Below are 21,471 nucleotides of genomic sequence, written 5' to 3'. Positions count from 1 at the left end.
CAATCTGCATCGGAAAGGTTGGAAACAGAGGAGGAAAGACCGGGAGAGAGAATTAGGAGGGAGTTGGGTAAGAGGGGGTGATGTTGTGGGGGTTGGAATGAGGAGGACAGAGGGATAGCAAGAAAATCAGAATTAGATGCCTGCAAAGTAAGAAGTCAAAATATGACGATGGTGGTCAGGAATTTCGGACTGCAGAACACGTTCAAAGGGGCTGTGAGAGTCCGACATGCTGCAAACTGACACAAACAAATGCACTAATCTGATAAGACAATATTTAAGAAATGCAGCGCAAAATCAGAACACATTCACACATTTGACAACGTATGCGCTGCATTTAGAAATGTGCTGCACATTCCGAAAACTCGTGCAAATACAGAAGAAAATGCAAAAGTCAAAACACAAAAGTAGATCATGAAAACAGCTGTATTTGTAGCGCATCATTGTCTCCACCAGGCCGAAGGCATGTGGGGAGAGTATGTTTTGCACTCCGTCCGTCCGTTTGTGTGTCCGTCCGTCCGTCCGTCCGTGTGTCCGTCAACAGCTAATCTCGGCCACCGTTAACCCGCTCGATGCCATATTTTGCACACACACTCCCTGGATGCCAACCATGAACCTCTGCCCCAAACTTTCCAGAACGGCCTGTTATAGCGCCACCAGGAGGCCGCTTTGTGCAAAACAAGTTTTTGCACAGTACACCTACAGATTTTGTCCAAACATCACGCAAATTGGTACACAGTCTCTCTAGAGCCATTCAACGAAACGGGTCTTTCAGATTTATCAGACTCCATCCTGATTGGTTAAGATTGGCTTCCAAAGTTCACAGGAGTGCTCAGTTTCAAACAAAATGCTGCAAATCATGAACACATCGCGTGATTTCCGTGAAATTGTGCACCCACATTCCCACTAGGCCGAGGACGAAATGCCACATGAACAATTTCAACTCAGCCTCAAGGTGGCGCTATAACTGGCCGAAAAGTGTTTTTACCTCTAACTGCACGGATCTGTGGATAACCTGGTGGAGACCTGTGCCCGGAAGGGCACTTTTTCTAGTTTCCATTGCGTTGCAACCCGGCTCTCGTGTTGCCTTAAGAATTTGCAGCAGCACATAAATGGGTTCTAAATACCATTCATGTGATCAGATTAGTGCACGTGTAGTTTTTAGCTTTTTTTCGTGTCAGTTTGCAGTGTGATTAAGGCATGCAATCACAAGTCCTTCTGGTGATAAACATTTCTGAATGTTTCAAACGAGGACACCAATTAGTCCTAGTGATTAGCAGAACATGACCTCTGAAAGAAATCCACAGAAAGTAACAAGCCAAAACTCTGGTTAAGAAAAACTTGAATTTTGTACACTGTTCTAATAGTTATAGAATTTGTTCCAGGCTAGATTTCCAATATCCATGATCTTAAAATGGTACAAACTCTACAGGTGTCAAATATCACTCAGTGAAGGCAGCAGTATAATATGCAATGCTGATACGTGTGGTTTCTTCCAATAGCCACATCTTTTTTTTTTAAAGGAGTGGAAACTTGCTAAACACGTTTCCTGTCGGTAAGATGAAATAATGTGATTACAGCAGCAATGCCAAAGCAGTTGTTGTCAATCAGTGTTACCTCCAAAAAGATGTCATACAGTATGTGTTGCTTCCTTTACTGTTTGATATTTGGCCACCTAAACTGGAAGGGGGAATACTGGAGACAGGCACACACGCACAAACAACTGCAGGGCTCAGGGGCTTTAACCTGCCTGCGCCAGATTGAAGACGCTTGCTTCACAGTTCACACACTCGTTTCAAACTACTTTGATCGATCCAATCGCTGAAGGCGGCGGGCCCTTTTTTTCCAAGCTACTGTACTTGGCAGGTGATTGGCAGATCCCGCCCGTAGCTGCCGCTGATTGGTCCGAACCGCGGCCGGTTCGGTTCATCGCTACTGCAGCGCTTCCAGATGGAGGATGTGTTGTGAACTTGTGAATCTATACCGCCCCCATCTGGCGGAGTCAGGTTACAGCGGCTCAGGAACTTTTTCCTTCCTTTTCACCCTAACTACTACTTACTTGTCTCTGGGATGCGTGTGTCCAGAGGCTGGGGGTCCCGGAGGCCCTCGCTACCACAGGGGACCCCCTCCTTCAGCCCATTCTCCTGGGCAGCAGGGCTCCCTGCCTGCCCTGGCTCAGAGGTTGGGGCCGGGGGACCACTTGGTGGAGCCCCATCCCCCTCCTCTGTCTCCTTGGCCCCCTCAGCCTAGAAACATACAGCAGGGGGGTGTCAATCGGTGGAGATGGGGATGGAACAGCCTGGCTCCAACTCTCGCAGGGCTTTGGACTGAACATTATGACTATAATTATGTGATTGAAAGTAAAAAATATAAAGTAAAAACCTTGCATCTCCACAAACGAATGGCCAATTATATACTTTCGCGAACGTAGCAAAAAAGCCTACAAGTTTTCCATTGATATCAAACGGGGAAAAAAACAGATTTCTTTCTCTCTTTTTTTAAGTTGGCCTCTCCTTCTGCAATGTACTCCTTGCTGTTGGCGCATACGCGCTGCCGTTCACTTCCTTGTTTAGCGCTCAGAAAGAAAGGCTTTTCTGAGTTCAACATGCCTCTTGCCGGAATATTAACGCGTCTAGAGAGACTTTATCGTATCATCGTAAGGTAAGCAAGCAACATTATGCCTTCCGGTTTTTGTACGGAACAGAAGGGGGGGGGGGGCTTTCAGAGTAAATTGGTTCTGAAACCCGTTTACTGGAAGGAAATGGTTTGGGACATACCCAGTTTCTGCCTGACAGTGACGACATGTAGTAGGTTCAATAATTTATGCAGATCTTTTTTTTAAGACAAGCCATAATGTCACAGATCTGGAGCCAGGCTACAGTGGAGAGATGAAGGAATTAATGCTACAAAAAATAACTCAAATGTTGTGGCTGTTCAACGCTGGATGTAATAATAATAATAGACACATTGGAAAAACATGGCATGGAATAGATTATGTATAAGAAACAAAGGCAGCTATGGAGCAAAAGTATGGACAGAAATGTGCAAAAATGATGAAACTGAATAACTGCAATATTATATTTTATATAAACACCTGATGATATTTATTTTAGGCAATTTATTTGTGTGTGTATGTGTGTGTGTGTGTGTGCGCACGAGCGTGCGTGTGTGTGACCGGAGTCCGATTTTTGCAGAACACATTTTTTGTTTATTGCTCCTAGAGATTTTGTCTCCCAGGGACCTAGCACATTGTAACGAGGATAGACTCCCACTTGTTACTGGCTGATACCGACAATAAGCCACTCCCGACTTCTTTTGTCCTAAAATAAACTCACGCTAATCTGCATACATTATCTCTGTAGTCATGTGATCAAGACGTATCTGTCACATGTATGTTTTGGTTATGATTGTTTGTGAGTTTGTGTAATCAATTGTGCGCTTGGTTCAACAATCATAAGTCTGTGTTGATTTGTGGAGATTATCTTGAATAAAAGCTTTTAAAAATTATAAGCCGTTGTTTGCGACACAGAGCTTATTTTCTTAGTAATGTATCTAAAGCCCCGAGCTGAATTAAAACAGTTGCACTGTGTTTATAAAAGCCGATTTGCTCAGATACATATGACGTACAGTATATGATCCTTTCATGTCAATGGCATTTGATGTTTGTGTTGACACAAAAAGACAATTTGTTCAGACACATATGATGTAAATTCTCCTTTCAAATGTGACATGACATTGTGACAAAAAGCTGTGTTTTTCGTCTGCAATTTCCCCCTTTGCTCCCCCCTAAAATCGCCTATTATAAAACGATGAATTTTTATCCCCAAAGTGGAATTCAGGTGTCAAAAAGGCGCCACCCCTGTAACACTATAGATTGCTGTTCATTCTCAGCTTATCAAAGACATGAGTGATTTCCAGAAGACCTGAACATGCAAATGTACTTTATGACAACAAGTTTATGAATGATGCGGTCATGGACACAATGATCACAACAGCACACAAATGGAATACTGTAGGCTGAGGGGACAGGTGACATCACACCAGATCCGCTTAGTACCGTCGTATCGGTATGTGGTTCTGCTTCCAAATGAGGAGTAAGCCTGAAGCCCATTTGAGAACCCAACCCATAACACTAAAGCCCATAATATTGTGGTTTTGTGAACCATACAGTAGCTGAAGGAACTAGATTGAAAGAGAGAGAGGATGAAATCATTGGAGGGTTAAAGTGATAATGTCACCTTGATGTTGCCGCCACCAGGTGAGTGGCCCAGGTTGTCCATGGAGCCCACTTTGGACTGAGCCTTGTCCTTGAAGCTCACTGGCTTTTGGGAATCGATCTTCACGACACCACCGCCTAGGAGGAGAAACAAAGACCTAGTTGGTGTCATCATGACTCAGAGATGAACCGTAGGCACTCGCGTCTAGTGCAGGACTGCATATGCGCACACAAACAACCTCACGTCTAGTGCAGAGATTCTCAACCCGTGCCCTGCCCCTGCCAAAGCATTTCCGGATGTGGCTGTAGCAGCTAGATGTAGCCAAACCACTCTAGAGGCAACAACAACGGGAGGTAAGAATAAATCTATCATGACTAGCGACTGGACAGCGGAGGGCCGTCTAACACAGGATCTTTTTTTATAATTAGACGGGATGATTTAGATCGCAAGTTATTATTAACGTTAACATGTTCATTGTCGTCGGCTAAACAGGGGGCGGAACATTTTCGATGACGTCTCACTGTTGCGCAACATCGAGGATTGCACAACAGGCGCTCCCAGGCTGTGGAGCGATGCAATCCGTTTTCATATCAATAAACTTCGTCTTTTGGATAAAACTTCATCTTGGGTGTCGGGCGTTACTAATAGAAAGGACGGTGAACTTCGTCCTTGGCGATTAGGGTGTTAAATACGTCACATATAGTAACACAGACAGGACTACAATTCCCAGCAGCACCTCACCAGGTTTGTGCTTGATGTTGTCCTTGGAGCCGCACTTTGACGTCACTTTGCTCAGGTCCACCTTCTTGTTGAGTATTTGCACCTGTTAATTAGTATTTAAAGACTTCATCATCATCTATGTGCAGTCATTTTAAATGGATTCTGTAACATATTAGTATGTTTCAGAATGTTTCTAATTCAGGCACATTTCAAGTATTAACCCTTCTGTTATTCCAAAGTACATTGACACGTGAGACAGTATGCTCTTAGATTCTTTTGATATGTGCAGAAGCTGATTTCCAGTGATTTAATACCAACATATTAGTTATTCCATTTGGTTGGCTTCATGGTCATGGATTGCTTTGTTTCGTTAAGGTAAGGGCAACAATGCAAAGAAGTTGATAGATAGTATACTTTGACGACAAGAACCAAGCAAGCAAAGGTAACAGTATTTCCTAAGAGATAGAGAGTGTGTCAAACACTGTAGCACAATAAGAACAGTAAGAATGAAGCCACTACAGACTAAATAATTAAATGCAGGAGAGGACAGTTACAGAGAAACACAGTAAAATGTCCCCTGTGGATGTCTGTGATGTCTCGTGTTGTCGTCACCTCCCAGGTGAACTCCACTTCAAACACACACAGCCTTGGTTTTTCACCTTTAGCTCTTGTGACGATAATGATTATCCTCTCAAAAGTAGCCTTTGTGGAGATGGAACAAGACTCTGAGCCCAGTAACTGTGGAGGTCAGAACTAACCCACATAAGGGGGAAATGTCCACAGAAAGTGTCATGCTAGTACGCTTAACAAATATATCGGTCAGGTCAGACCAATATATCTGTCAGGCTCTAGTTTGGTTGACTGTTGTTGAGTTAGTTAGCGACAGGACAGAGCAGGACAGAAAAGGACAGGAGGGTCTACAGAAGCAAGGGACAGTAGAAAGGGGAGGTGGCAAGGGAGAGTACTGCACGGCAACAATTTGAGTGTTAGTTTAATCAGTGACAGTGGTAGATCTTTACACTCAGAGATAAATGAACACTAAGAATTGCGCTTGTGCAAAAGGATGATTAGCGTGCTGGTCGATACATCATCACACAACTGATTCTGCTCTTAAGGGACCAAAAAATAACAGTGAGCCACTAGGTGAACAAGTGCCTGCACCCTGCACCCCCATTGCTTTGCCACCCAATGGTGGATTTGGGGGAATTATGATAGATAACATTTAACTGCAATTATCAGATTAGCAGACACTATTTATCCAGAGTGACTTACAGTAAACAATAACAACACAAGGACATACATCAAGTACAAATAGTCATCTAGGATCATAAGCCTAACATCTGTCTAACCTAACATCTGCCTAACAGTAGAACATCTGTACAATGATGACACTATAAATAAACACTATAGAATCCAAATCACATATACGGCAAGGCCGTCAAGGCTAGGGCGAGTGCTACGGGGCGGGATAAGGTGGAGTCTGAAGATGTGAGTTTTCAGACTACGGCAGAATATTGGGAGTGAGTTTACAGTTAAGTTCATTCCATAGTTTGGGAGGTATAAGGGAGAAGAGTCTGGGTTTAATCCCCTGCTATGCCTTCCGTCAATGTTTCCCAGTTGACGTTTGCCCAAATTGTGGGTCTACACAGACTAACTGTCCCACCTTTACTCACGTCTTTACACGACGTTTCAACGGTGAGTAAAGTCAGAGTTGTTGTGACAAACGGCCCAGTGCATAAGCTCTGGCCAGCGGCTGGGCCAGGCCCAGTACTTACTGTAGTGACAAATGGCCCTGTACTGTACTGAGTACAGTACAGGGCCATTTGTAGTACGAGCTCTAGCCGACGGCTGGGCCAGTAGGCTACTTACTTTCCCTCCACCAGGAACATGCTTCATATTGTCCTTGGAGCCCAAGCGTGAGGTGACATGGCTGAAGTCCAGCTTTTTGGAGACTATCTGAACCTAAACGGTCACAGCACAGCAGCAAGAGAGACGACAGGAGGAAGAGGAGAGAGGAAGAGGAGGGAGTATTCAACACCGTGGTTAAGGTTAGAGAGGAAAAGACAGGGAGGGGACAGAGAAAGGAACGGAGACCAGGGCAAAAGTATATTTTAAAGTGACTTTAGGCCCGATTTTGCGTGTCTTAACTCAAGACCTGGAGGCATGGTCAATGCTGTTTGGCCACTCAGAATAGCCAAATGGCATTGACCCACGCCTCCAGGTCTTAAGTTAAGTAATAAGACCTGGTACTTAAGACACGTAAAATAGGGCCTTTTGTCTTCAAATATCAGAATAGGTGCATTTAATTGCACGGACCACCGAAGACAAAATGGTACCACTGACCATATTAAAATATAATTCAAGTATAGATTTGCCCAAATCTGAAGGGGGAAATAGAGCGAGCTACAGGATGCCACACAGGATCTTTAATAGCACACGCATGCATCAATTCAAAACACAATAACACATGGACCTGCCCCTGTCCAGTAACTAGAGAAATGTTCTGTTACACAGTGCATTCTCTAATATATGTGGAATAGCACATATGTGTTTGTTTAGGAAAGGAAAGCCATTAAATAGATTGTTGAAAATAGACTCCCGTTCCATTTCTGTCAGCTATTTACTTTCATAGCACAGGAGAAATGGGTTAGTGTAGCAGAGTAGCTCAGAGCCTCTGCCTGATGGCCTCAATAGTCTAATATCTCCCCCGGTCCATAGGGATATCCCTTTGGTCTAGTGGTTAAAATGTTGGACTTTCACGTTCGAATCCCGGGCGTTACAATAGCATACCGATATACCAAAACACGGCCACTGATCAACCCAAAACCAGAGCTGTATTGTTTTATATAAAGTTGTTGCAACAATAGGATTGAACATAAACGGAGAAACGCACGCATGCACGCACGCACATACACAGGGGGAACCAAGATGCTCAAGGTGAGCCAATATGTTTCGTAGACTATTGTACCACCTTACTGTCAGCCAGCTTTAACACCATCACAAAGAACTTTCTGCCTGCACTGGAATAATGCCTTATTTAAAGCTCTTAAAGCTAATGCTCAGTTAGATTAATACCTCCAGAGCTAAACTGTGCACATTTTGTAAAGACAGTAACAAAGTGTTCACTGACAATGAAGTACAAAATGCAAGGATTATGCAAACTTTTATTGAGCTTATTATATTATTAACTTTAAATGTTAGGGTTCAGTGACAAGCACGAGGAGAGACCAACATCCCACAATGACAGGAAAGGCCTAATCTGGTCTAATCTCTATCTACCTATCTCTAACATGTAGGCAGAAATGAGTGAAACCGGTAGGCAGGGAGGAGTAAATGACCACACAAAAACACCACTACTGAAGGGATCTGTGACACCAAGTGAAACCAAAGCATGACCTGAAGACGCTATTATTGCTTTGTAATGCTACTTAAACTCCACCAGATCAATTTGGAAGTATGTCTGTCTGTAAAAACTGTTGCCCTCAGGTCGTCGGCTGAGGGTGTCCACTACAAAGACTAATCGGTTCAAAATGAACACACAATAAATGTCTGTCAGACAGACAGATGGATACATGTAGGTACAGTAGGTAGGTAGGTAGGTGCGTGGCTGGATGGATCAATAGATGGATGGCTGGAACAATGCTGCCCTACAAGTGCAGTAATTATGTTTTTGGACACAGTTATTTGTGTATCCCAAAGGTATCCCAAATTAGCCTTTGTGATTTGGGGGGATAAACAATTACCTCAAGAGCATATTTAACAATTAATGTAATATTACTTCTTTGCCGATATCTCATTTGACTGACCAGTTGAAACATTTTTAAACCGAATACCAGCCATTTCTTCCACCGTAGTTACTGCACTTTGGCTTTGTATAGGGCAGAATGGCTGGATGGAGGTTTGTGTGGTGGTGTGAGTGGTAATGGAGAGGTATGAACTCACTTTGCCCTGGCTGGTTTCTTTGGAGGCATTCTGAGAGGCAGAGGTCACCTGAGGAGACAAGCCCGGGCCTGAGTCAACGTCAACAACAACAACAACAACAACAACGACAACGAGGGTGGAGAGGAATGTGGGGAGGAAGAGAGAGAAGTAGGAGGTGGAGGATGAACAGTCGTAGGCTTAGGAGGTAAAAAAGGGAATGGAAAAACCATAGGGCAGCGGTGGCCTAAGGGTTAGACTGAGGACCGCCCTTGTTGCCGAAAGGTTGCCGGTCGATTCCCTTGACGGGAAAGGAAAAATCTGGTTCTGGAAATTATTGGTCATCACTCTCCCAACACCGCTGAAGTGCCCTTGAGCAAGGCACTGACTGAACCCCCAACTGCTCCAGTGGAGCTGCTTTGTGGCCCACAGTATAAGACTGAGGTTGTACTGGTCAGCTCCCAGGTTTTAATGTGTGTGTCTGTCTGTGTGCAGGGCGTTGCTGAAAATGAGCACTTGTGCTCAGCTACTACCCTGGTTAAATAAAAAGAAAAAAGAAAAAAAAGAATAGGAGGTACAGTACAAAGACAAAAGGCAGGGAAAGACAGATAAGGAGGTTGGATGACGGGGCACGGTGGCACAGTTGGTAGTGCTGTCGCCTCACAGCTAGAAGGTCCTGGGTTAGATTCCCGCTCGGGGCGCTGTGGGTGCTGGCGGCGTGTTTCCTCCTCCGTGTCATCAGTGCCCATACCCGAGGCGGGGTTGGCGAAAGGGCCTTTCTGTGTGGAGTTTGCATGTTCTCCCCGTGTCTGTCCCCTAGGGTAGGTACCCTCACAAAAAACATGCCGTAATCCTGGTCTCTAAACTGCCTCCCTGGGTTATGGAATCGTGGGATAAAAATTATAAAACCTTCTAATACTGCCGCAGAGGGAATCATTTGGAAAATTCTGGTGGAAGAGAAGTTCTACCATGGCCACCACTGCACACATTTCAAAGAGGGGAACATGATTATTGAGGACATCTGAACTAAGCCTTATTTACGTACCTTCCCTCCTCCTGGCTGGTGCTTCATGTTGTCTATGGAGCCGATTTTGGAGCGGGCGTTACGTACAGCATCAGGGCCCGATGCGGTGCCAGGGCGGGAGGTGGGTCTCGTGCTGCCGGCGGTGGTGGGTGGTGCAGTGCTTGAGGAATTGGTGCGAGGAACGCGGGGCACCAGGGGTTTCTTCTCTGGTGCAGTGGATGAAGAGGTGGCTGTTTTGGTGGGTGCGGTGCGGACAGCAGCAGCCCGGGGAGAGCTGGTACTGGTGCTGCTAGCGGTACGGGCAGTGCTGGTCTTGGGTTTGGGGGAGTCGACTGGAGAGAAGAGAGGAGGGAGGTGAAGAGTTACCAAATGACGAGGCATCAACCTTCTAAAATGAGACGGTGACACATTTGCAAAAATGTTATAGAACAATTGATGGTAGTTCTAGAAGGGCCACAGGTCAATATAAAATCTTTTTGGAACATTTTAATTTTTTTTAACAACACAAATGTTGCATTGTTGCATGTGCAGTCCCTGGCACAAAATCCTTGGTCAGTGACCAAATACATATTAATTTGAGTGTCCTTGACATGAAAAGGTTTGAGTTTGAGAGCCACATGCTTTACAAAACAACTTTAGTAAAACAAGTAAAAAGTATAATAAAAAACAAAACCCAGCTAAAACAGAAAAGTGTAATTATAAGGTTGAAAAGGGTGAATATGATATGCACTGACAGGCAGTGCTTAGCTTGTTGTTGGAGATTATTAGAGCGAGGATGCATCACCAAGGACCATGGTAATCCAACGGCTGCTGTGCAGAGGGGTTTTAGGTTCTGAAAAAGCCTGTTTTTTCTTTACAAGTCTTCCCGGTGTCATTGGGAGAGCTTGTGTCATGACTATGATCACTGTAAGAGCCCTACTGATGTCAAATTGTTACCTATAATCTCTCCTCCACAGAGGCAGAGCCGTGGCAGGGTGGAGATAGCGATTGGGAGAGAGAGAGTGAGGGAGAAGAAAGGAGTTTAGTAGGAGGTAAGGGGGAAGAGGAGATGAAAGGGGACAGAGAAGAAAGAGAGCAATGGAGAAAAGATTATGCTAAATTTGGCTTCTGCCACATGCGAACCGAACAGTCTTTGTTGTCACGTTGTCTCAACATACTTTTCTACTAAATTCCAACTTATCATCTTTAAATTGTTAGATTAATGTAAGGGGATCATGTGGAGATACTGTTCATATTTGCCAACTCTCTGTGGACATGTAAGACATTAACTAACTACTACTACTCAAGGTACTTGACAGACTGTTACCCCTGACTATGCAGTATGCAGAAGTTATCTCCTAACCCTGAGTCTGTCCCCCTGTCCTTAAAGGAATATCAATCCCCTTTAGAACAGTACCTAGTTTAACAACTAAAGATAAATGGGTATTTACCACTCCAACTAGCTTCTAACTAAATTGTATTGTAATGTATTTACAGGTAAATGTTGACTTTGTGCCATTGTTTTGCTTTTGTTTGTGGTCATATTCTTGCTCACATACCCATCTCTGATGCAGAGTACAGCTCACAACTCTTGTTTGATGAGATGACATTATTTTTTACAACGAATGAATCCCCAATGGGATGGGACCTATGCATGCTACGGAGTCATTAGTCCGACGTCGACAACCATTCTCTACCCTAACCTAAACACAACCGCAAGCACGGGAGCAGCGCAGTTCGAGCGGTAGTCCGACCATCGTTTCCACATGTGTGTCTAATCTTAGTGCGCATCCCGCTACGGTCTGTATGCAATTGTTTAACAATGTTAAGAAAAGTGCTATGTAATGAGTTGATAATGATTATAATTTGTATTATCATTACCTGTTGTTGTCCTCGGAGTGCTGGGTTTCTTCTCCTCTCCTGGCTTAGTGGCTGAAAGACATGACAATGTGTTGATGAGTAACAGTGAAGCCACAGTAGCAGGGCTATTAACCTGTGTGTGTGTGTGTGTGTGTGTGTGTGTGTGTGTGGTACCCAGGGGCTTTTTGGCTGCCACGGTGGTGGTTGCAGTGCGAGTAGACACGGCCGTGCGCGTTGACGTGGCGGCTTTGCTGGTCGCCGTGGTAGCGATGCCGTTTTTGGTGGTGGTGGAGGTGGCGGTACGAGTCGACGCAGTGGAAGCAGCCTTCGGCACTGTGGGGCGCTTCTCTGCGGGTATCTACCAAGAGATAGACAAGACAGAGTGTGTGTGTTATTATGTAGGGTTGAAACCCGTCAGGCCCGGTTCCGAGATTGAAGAACCGGAATCGGTTCCATCATAATATTATTTGGAACCGTTTCTGGTAGGTTTCAGAATTTCTTTTTTTTTTTTATCACACTGTGAGAGCTGGTATGTGGACTTGAGGTCTGCTATACAAGTGTGAATCGTTACAATCCTAGTGATATGAGAGGTCTGGTAGAAGAAGAGCAGGAGAGGACTCAGGACCATGGAACGTCATGAAGCATGATGTCGCGCAGGTGATCGTGGCAACCGTAAACAGAAACACACAGAGACAAAAGACACTGTATAAAACACATATAATGTCCGTACAGCCTGGTCAATGGTCGCTGACTCCATTATTCAACGATTTCATTCTGAAATCTCAGTCAGATCTTGGCCTACATTCGTAGCTGACTTTCACAACCTTTCATTCAGGCCACCTCCCTCGCCCACATATTTTCCCAGGATATGTGGCATGATCTACATACAGCTGCACTGTTGCAAAACAGACTGGCCATGTGTGACCGACGAATTCCGTGCCCGTGAGCCATTGCTGGGCTAAGAAAAGACTGCCATTTGTTGGTCATAGTGTCTACACTGTCTGTAGATAAAGAGGCCACCAGCAGAGGGTAACAAAACACAGATGGAGTTCGTGGTAGACATGAGGATACCCAGAACAGGCAGCATTAAGGCCAGTTCGTGGTAGACGTGAGGATACCCACAGCAGGCCTGACCTGAGATCAGATTCTAAAAATGTCTTCTACATCCTGACAGTTTTCTGAAAAAGCTATGTTTCTATGTCAGTCGTTCTTCGATTTTTCAAAAATAGCAGATCTACAAGCTTGTATGAGCTTGTAGATATGCTATTTTTCAATAGCTAAAGCATAACATAATGCTTATACCAAAAGGGGTTCCCGCCAAAAATGGGTTAACCATTAAAATGAAAATATTGATCTGAGACCATTGATTTCATTGAGTAAAGTTTGGAATTGCTTAAATTAAATAGCTTTTTAGCCAACATTTTACCATTCTCTAGTTCTCTAAATATATTATATACAGTGTGTATGAATGATAAGAATAAATGTTTTCTAAAATTATTCTAATTCAAGATGATGCACACGATCACACCAAAACTTTATAGCGATGGCGGTGAATGGTATTTACAGAACTGTGGATGCTCACATCTTTGTTATAGTTACGTTTATAGTTATTATTCTTGGGTAGCTCTTAATTCATATACTGTACTGTAAAGAGTAAATACGTCTAACTTTAAAAGCTTTGTTTTCCTTGCATCAATTTCATTGAGTCTTCTTCTCGCTCATTCCAATATGCAGGTTCAGGAGTTGGGTATACATTCATTTTCTATCTCTTCTGCCCAGAAGTGTGGAAGCACAATAAAACGTAGTGCTATAGTAGTGTCAGTGAAACCTTGAGGCTGAAATCCCACCTGAATACCTAGTAAACCTTCATATTGACCGTGAGGTCCGTGAGGAGAGGCTGATTAATCTTGCAGCCCAAGGACTCCATTTCTCCCTCTCCCTCTCCCCTATATTCTCACTTCACTCCCTTTTTTTCCCTCCTCATTTTTCTGCCCCAATCTTTAGTGCTGTAGGAAGCAATCTCCCTCAGCCCCATGGACTTACTGCCAGCTTACTGTAGTACCGAGATACGTTTAACAAGCAGAAACTGTTTACGCTGTAGTCACTGTAAAAATGAACAGCGTCTGCCTGCCACTCTACAAGGTTTTTTTTTAAGCCGTTTCATAATAGGGAAAGCTCTGGCTATTTTGGGGTCCTCTGAAAGGTTTGTGGACCCCTGGTTGACCGTGTACGCGGGCCTGGGACAGTGGTCCGGTGGCCCTGCACTCACCTTGGGTCTGACATCACGGGTAGCGGTCACACTAGTGCTGTTGGTGGCGGCCGAAGCGGGGCGGCTGGCGGGCCGGGCCGCGGATGTGCCGGTACCGGCGGTGGGCCTCTTGGGCCCGGCGGCTGAGCCGGCGGCGGTTAGCGGCTTGGCTGCCGCCGCCGTGGGCGCTTTTTTGTTGAGGGTGGTTGAGGTGGAGGTAGAAGGGGCGGGGCGTTTAGTAGGGGCAGAGGTTGCGGCGGGTGCCGCCGGTCGCGCTTTGGCGGCAGCAACGCTCGGTTTGGTGGCCCCGGCAACAGGCTGCGTCGTGGGAAATGATACAGGGACAGGACGGATGGAGGGCAAAATAAGGCAGAAAAGCAAGAGAAAATCATAAAAAAAACAACATGGGAGAATGCATGATAACAGCAGCTATAGTAGGTAAAGCAGGCAGAGCATCGTTGATTAAGAAAACGGCAAAACATAATGACATACTAACCAATTCAATAGAGAACAATGAAGGATGATCAATAAATTATGATGATAATGTTAGAACTGATTAAAGAGTTGTAGCTTCGACTGTACCTACAATACTGAAATAAAGCAGTAGCAGTAGCATCAGCAGCATGAGTGATGGTGATGGATGACCGTACTTGAGATCAGCGCCGACCCAAGCATAATACCCTGCATAAACACTGCATGAAGGCATAATCCATTGACCTCCATTATACTGGACATTAATCTATCTCAGCAAAGGCTGCATAATTGGCATGCCGTATTCCAAGTACAAGTATAGTTACAGGGAGAATCATCGCATAGCTTACCTCGGTCTTTGTCAGAAATGGCCATACCTGTGATTAGTTCCTAACTTCCTACACAACAGAACTTTTAAACCAAAACATATAGTCTAATATGAATTTTAGATTGTAAAATATATAGTCAACAATCTAGAAATGCTAGTTTGTGTTCTAGAAGTATAATGATCTGGGTGTACGTTTTAGTCGTTATGCAAGAATCTTTGTCAACGTGTTAAAATGGGGTTAAAAAGTGGTATTTGGTGGTATTCTGGTATTGTGGTATATGTGCTCTTGTTTTATGCTAGTCTGTGTGTTCTAAATTAATGTTACTCTTTAGTCATGTGTTCAAGAAGTATGTTAGTCTATGCTTGTAGAACTAGAGTATATTCATCTGTGTGTGATGAAAGTATGCTTGTCTCTGTGTTCTAGAAGCATGTTGCATGTTACAGGCAGGTACTGTACCTTGGTCTTCTTGTCTGGACTCTGCAGATCTTTGCCTGGCGCAGCAGTGCTCCCATTGGTAGAGGGCTTACTGGCAGGCTTTTTGGTCTTCTCAGCTGTGTCTGCTTTTGCAGCCTTGTCTTTCTTCTCGTCTTTCTTATCCTCAGCTTTCTTCTGCTTCTCCTCCTTCTCGCTTTTCTGTGGGCCTGTCAGTTCACTGAGCTTCTCCTTGTCGTCTTTGACAGTGTGACTCGGCCCCGCGGCCCCCGCCTCGACTTGGTTCTCCTTCCCTGCTGCGTCGTCCTTCATTTTGGGCTCAGGCTGTTGCTCCATCTCGCCGAGAAGAGTAAAAGCATCCAACTTCTCGGGTGTTGGTTGCTTCTCGATACTCTGCTCCTTGTCGACCATCACCTCCATAGCCTCCTGCCCGAGGTCTTCTGCTTTGTCAAATGTTACTGTCACTTTGTTTCTCTCTCTCTCTTGTTCCAGCTCTCTTTCTTTTTCCACCTCTCTCAGTTTTTCCATCTCTTTCTCCTTTTTCAGCTCTCTCTCTCTTTCCATCTCTTTCTCCTTTTTCAGCTCTCTCTCTCTTTTCATCTCTTTCTCCTTTTCCAGCTCTCTTTCTTTTTCCATCTCTCTCTCTTTTTTCATCTCTTTCTCCTTTTCCAGCTCTCTCTCTCTTTTCATTTCTTTCTCCTTTTCCAGCTCTCTTTGTTTTTCCATCTCTCTCTCTTTTTCCATCTCTTTCTCCTTCTGCATCTCTTTCTCCTTTTCCTTGTCTCTCTCCTTTTCCAGGTCTTTCTCGGTTTCTTGTACAGTCTCTTTCTCCACCTTGCTGTCTGTATCAGCACCAGCCATCTCCGCCTTCTCATTCTTCTGTTCTGCGTTGTCCAGAGGATCGAAAAAGTCCACCTTCACCTTCACATGGTCCTCCACCTTTTCCTCCTTCTTCTCTGCCATGTCTGATGTCCCTGGAGAGTGAGAGAGAAAAGAGAGAAAGAAATAGCTTAGTTACAACAAACCATCTAGAATGTTAGACTAGTCAGTCCATTTAAAGGCAGATTCACACTATGGTCCCGGGTGCGCACTCAGGACCAATTGGCAGATGTTGTGGTTAAGTGTGAATGCTGCGTACCGTTCCCGGGAGCGGATCACCCAACCGTTCCCGATCGCTGGAATGTGAAAGCATTGAATGCCAGATTTCATGGTAGTTGTTCGTGTCGTGACATATAGGGCGCGTTCGGAAATACCACACCGGAGCACACTCGCCTATTAGTTTGCATTGCACAGTGGGCTCAGTGCGCTATTTCCGAACGCGCCCATAATAATACTGATCAGAAATTCACCAAAGCGACTAGCCTGGTTTAAGGAGTACCAGATGACTCAGTGCAATCATGGCATTTAAACACGCTCTTCTGTTTATAATCTAAACACTGTGACATTTAAAAAGTGTTACAAATAAGTGGCGATTATAAAAACATTTCGTCTCTGTGCGGAAGAATCAAGGCCAATGTGAATCATGGCCCGCAGGAACCAGGCAATCGTATTCGGGAACAGTTTGAATCAAACGGTGTGAATCTGCCCTAAAAGCAAAAATAACAAACTTCGGAGAACACATTTTCGACAAAAAGCTCAGTCTTTGGTAAAAAAAGAAATCACACTTGTGTGAAGTGAGGAGCGCTAATATATTAAAGTCCAAATCATGTTAATTAGGTAATATAAAACCATTAACAATAAAGAGACAATATGGCGTAAATGACACATTATGACGTAAATCTTCCCTTCATTGTCAATGGCGTTTTTAAAACAAAAATTGAACTAAAAACAAACATTAAACCTGTATATAGGAGGGGATAGCGCCCCTCAAAAACAGCAAACGGAAGAGCATACATAATAAGATGTATTGGGTACTATAGGCAACCTGGCCTGGCGGAGACCACAGCAAACCTTCAACTGAAAACACACATCTGGGGAAAAACATAATTCCATTCATATATTATAATACAACACAAAGCAGGCTTAGATATTGTTGCTGTCAGGCATAAACCGCGTATGTACAAAACAGTTAATTTTCAGGAATTACTGTTCATTGGATAAATATTAAAATATTCATAAACAGACTTAATCACCTGGGATTACTATTTTGGGCATGTCAACGCTTTAAAAAGTAGCTGATCTACAAGTTTTTGCACAACAATGTCAAACGAGCTATAAAATAGGGCATTCACTTATTACAAAACATAATAAGGTGAAACATGGAGATTCAAGGTTTTTGTCCAACAGCGACAATATATTTTCTTTGTCTGTGGAGTTTGGAGTAAATAATTTGCATTATTCCACTTCAGGTACAGGATGAAATAACGATGGGAGCGCATGGGGGTTTCCAGTGACTATCTCCCCCAGGGCAGTCAGTTTTTGCAAAACAAGGAAGAACAAAATTAATGGCCTATTTCTGTCACGGTGGCAGTGACAGACAAGATGTAGAAATTGACCAAGCGTTGTCCTACTCCTATCTCGCCCTCGCGTCCTCGTGTAACAGTAAAAGAGGAATCTGTGCTATGTAACAACCAATTCAACACAGGTCACATTCATGGCTAGGTCATATAGCAAATTATTCAATGTTGCGCAACATCTAAAGTGTGCTACAGTATGTGAGCAACCACAGAGCCAAATCTCCTAGAAATGACAGTTACGGTGTGGGGGTCCCTCTACTGTACACTATACTGTACTGTACTGTACTGTACTGGCACACCCAAAATCACCATATACTGTATACAGTTAATATGTGCGTGTGTGTTTGTGTATGTGTTAGGTTGCGCACAGGTGGTGAAAAACAACCGTGCTGTCTTCGTGCTCAGACGCACCCACCCAGCTAGCCACCCACATAGCTCCGTAAGGGAGTGGTTGCACCACTCAAAAAAGTCGTTCAGACTCCCTGTTTTCCACTGCGCTCTGCTGAGAGAGCGTAACACTTTAGCAGTCAAATGAGCTATTCTGCCAATGTCACTTATGGTCACAGATCACGTTTTATTTTATTTTTTCCTTTTTTTTTAGAGGCCTCGTTCTGTTTTGTTCAAATTGTTCTGCTGAGCCGTCTAACCTCTCCACTTACAGTTACAAGAGTCTCCAAATGCCTTCATATAATGAATAATGAATAATCAATTGATCTTGGCAGAGGAAACAAACAAGCAATTATAGAAGGTGATGAGCAGCGGTTTGAGCAGGAAGAAGAACCATTACTGAAGAGAGCGAGCCAGAGAGAGAAAAACAGTGACAGAGACAGATGGACCGAACGAGAAAGACAAGAGCGATACTGAGAGAACAGAAGCGGTTGGACAGACAGACAGAGGGCAGGTGAAAGACAGACATGCAGACAGACGAATAGACAGAGAGGGAGCGTGACATCTAGAGAAACAAATACTTTGATCTAACTCTCAAGTGGGTGTGGGAAATATCGACATGCACATTTACAGCTGAGAGGTGTGTGGGAGAGTGGGGGGGAGAGGGAGGGAGGGAGGGAGCAAGCGAGCAAAAGGGCTGGCAACAAGCAGGTTGAAGATACTAGCGAGTTTAGGAGAAAGACAGATAAAAGAACTGAAAGGAGGGAGCAAGAGGGTGTGGGTACACAGTGTAACAGGACATAGGGAGAGAAGGGAGACAACAGGAGAGAACAATAGAGACAGAGAATATTAGGAAAAGTAAATGAGGGTCTAAGTCCTTCAGCTGAGAGACCTTACAAAGGAATGAGCCACCTCAACTTCGCTAGTCATGCCAAGTGCAGATACTGTACATGGCTTAAAACCACACTCAAATAAAAACGTCAACAAAAAACACTGACGTTCTGAATTCTGATGAGACAAAAGGCAGCTGGGTTTGTTTGGTTTGGTGGGCATGGGTAGACGAGGGGTTAGGATGAATCAGCAGAATAATAATAATAGCTTGCATTTATATAGCACATTTCATGAAGGACGCTTTACAAAAAGAACAACCAACAAACAACAAGCAGAGTAGGGATGTGAGAAACGGTCACCCGAACTGGATCCATGGATCCGGATCTTCAAATAGTAAAATCAACAGGAACTTAACATAAAAAAACAGTACAGGTTTTGGTGATATATATTGTCTGAGTCAACTTTGTTTGTGTTTGTTTACGTACTAAAAGAGTGACTTTGAGAGCTTTTTCAGAGTACAGTGTAAGTCAATGAGGAGTATATTTTGAAGGCAAGGTAAGTACACAACCTAAACGTCTACCAAAGTGGTCTTGCACTGTAAGTAAACAGCAGGTGTCAGAACAATCAGCACAGGTGATATCTCTCTGTCTCTGTCTCTCTCTCTGTGTCTCTCTCTCTCTCTCTCTCTCTCTCTCTCAGAATTAAGATCAGACGGACTCAAAATCTGCCCTGTCTGGCGGAGGACTACCTAGCAACAGGGCCAGCAAGGCGTAAACAGCAGCCATTTTGGAAGACGCCCCACGTAGGAGGCAGGGGGCTTGAATAATTTGAAGCACTAATTATTGGAAGCATCTATCACAGTCTCAGGGCTCACTGCCCGTGGGGACATTAGGAGTCCATATATTAAATGGAGGTGTGGGACGTCACTTGTAAAGTGATTAATTAATACCGCTAACACAAACCCGGACCAGCTGTGTATATATACCAGATAAGCTGGCTAACACAGTTAATAGATAATTATAGTTAATATCACTTAATTATTACTTAAGTGAATTACACATATTTTGAGAACAAATAAAGCATTTTTTAAACGTAAAAAAATGTAGGAGGGTCCCGCCCCACACACACACTTTTTGCTTTTACTGGAGAGCACACTAATAATAATAATAGCTTGAATTTATATAGCGCCTTTCAGAGATTAAAATAGGGTTCATTTTGCATCCCAAAACACAGTTTATAGTTAAGGGATGCAATAAAACAACGACCTCTGCATCCATGGGATGCACTACTGTACTACTGTACTGTTTATATATTTAGCTTTAGTTATAATAATAATTTCTTCTTCTGTTTTCTACATGAATATAACCACATTATAACCATATAAAATGAAATGGGAGTTAAATGCTGCAATTTGTAAAAATGGCAAAATATGTCTCCTAACGTCGTTGAAGTGGGACTCATAAAATGTCCCTGGAACTCATCTAAAAGACCATCCCTGCATCCCGGGACTCGTTACATTGAAAACCTATTTACATCACTGCCTTTCATGAACCCAAGGACGCATTACAAAATGTACCAACAACAATCAAAAACTACATGCCATAACAAGCATGCCAGACATTACATTCTATAGACAGAGCAACACAATACACTCCCATTCACTGCATTCACACATTCACAGACACGGTGCAAGCGGTACGTGAGTCGTGTCTCAGCTCACTGAGCCCGCGGTGAGCCCAGTGTGATACAGTATGAGACTCTAGAGGAGAACAATTTACATCTGGGGTGCAACGAGTCCATTCATTCAAGGGTTCCATCAGCATAATGACAACACTTATGGCTCAATTAGGCTGCTGTGCAGTCTAATTTCTGTTTAATATGCTAAAATATGCTAACTATTCTCTCCCCTTTATAAAATACTACAGGCCCTACGGTGTCATGATGTTATCATCATAGGTAATACAATAATAATAATAATTAATAATAATAATGGTGAGAGAGTAATGGTGAGCAAAAAGGGAGCCACAATTAATATAAATGTTGTTTTCCTGTCATAAGTAGCCTACTTAATAGTTAATAGTTAAGAGATTGATACAAAAATGTATCAAGGAACTGAAAAATACCCGAGACCCGATCCAGGATAATTTCCTCTTCTTGTTTAGCGGTGAAACATGGAAGTCTGACACTTCGCCACAGTCACGCTTTAAAAAAATGTATATGTTTTTCTGCCTTTATTGATAGTTTAAAGTGAAGATGGACAGGAAAGAGGGTGAGAGAACGGGGCCTGAACCCAGCCAATTTCTAGGATTGATTTCCATTCCTGCTTTCTGTTTTTTTCCTAGAAAGAATTACGCAAATCAACTGCCAGAAGAGTCTCTCTCATTAAAGCTCCTGCATTCTCCGTTCTCTCTGTCACTCTCTCTTCCTCTCTGTTCGTTCTCTCTGTCTCTCTCTCTTCCTCTCTGTTCGTTCTCTCTGTCTCTCGCTCTTCCTCTCTGTTCGTTCTCTCTGTCTCTCTCTTCCTCTCTGTTCGTTCTCTCTGTCTCTCTCTCTTCCTCTCTGTTCGTTCTCTCTGTCTCTCTCTCTTCCTCTCTGTTCGTTC

The 21,471-nt window shown here is 43.7% G+C and overlaps 1 protein-coding gene across 1 annotated transcript in view; it reads right to left on the bottom strand.

Moving 5' to 3' along the window:
- Positions 1-21,471, bottom strand: part of LOC310867778 (uncharacterized protein) — a 132,064-nt gene continuing 110,593 nt past the window's right edge. The window contains exons 7-17 of the mRNA XM_083777902.1: positions 15,220-16,169; positions 13,985-14,281; positions 11,890-12,073; positions 11,737-11,787; positions 9,898-10,208; positions 8,877-8,924; positions 6,804-6,896; positions 4,956-5,037; positions 4,236-4,351; positions 2,057-2,243; positions 1-140 (exon numbers count right to left, since the gene is read on the bottom strand). Of these exons, the coding sequence (XP_083634028.1) occupies positions 133-140; positions 2,057-2,243; positions 4,236-4,351; positions 4,956-5,037; positions 6,804-6,896; positions 8,877-8,924; positions 9,898-10,208; positions 11,737-11,787; positions 11,890-12,073; positions 13,985-14,281; positions 15,220-16,169 (2,327 nt within the window). The 3' untranslated portion in view covers positions 1-132. The remainder of the gene's footprint in view (positions 141-2,056; positions 2,244-4,235; positions 4,352-4,955; positions 5,038-6,803; positions 6,897-8,876; positions 8,925-9,897; positions 10,209-11,736; positions 11,788-11,889; positions 12,074-13,984; positions 14,282-15,219; positions 16,170-21,471) is intronic.

This window comes from Protomyctophum parallelum (assembly GCF_964188405.1).
Source record: "Protomyctophum parallelum genome assembly, chromosome: 12".
Classification (NCBI taxonomy): Eukaryota; Metazoa; Chordata; class Actinopteri; order Myctophiformes; family Myctophidae; genus Protomyctophum; species Protomyctophum parallelum.
This window is presented reverse-complemented; position numbering and strand designations above follow the sequence as displayed.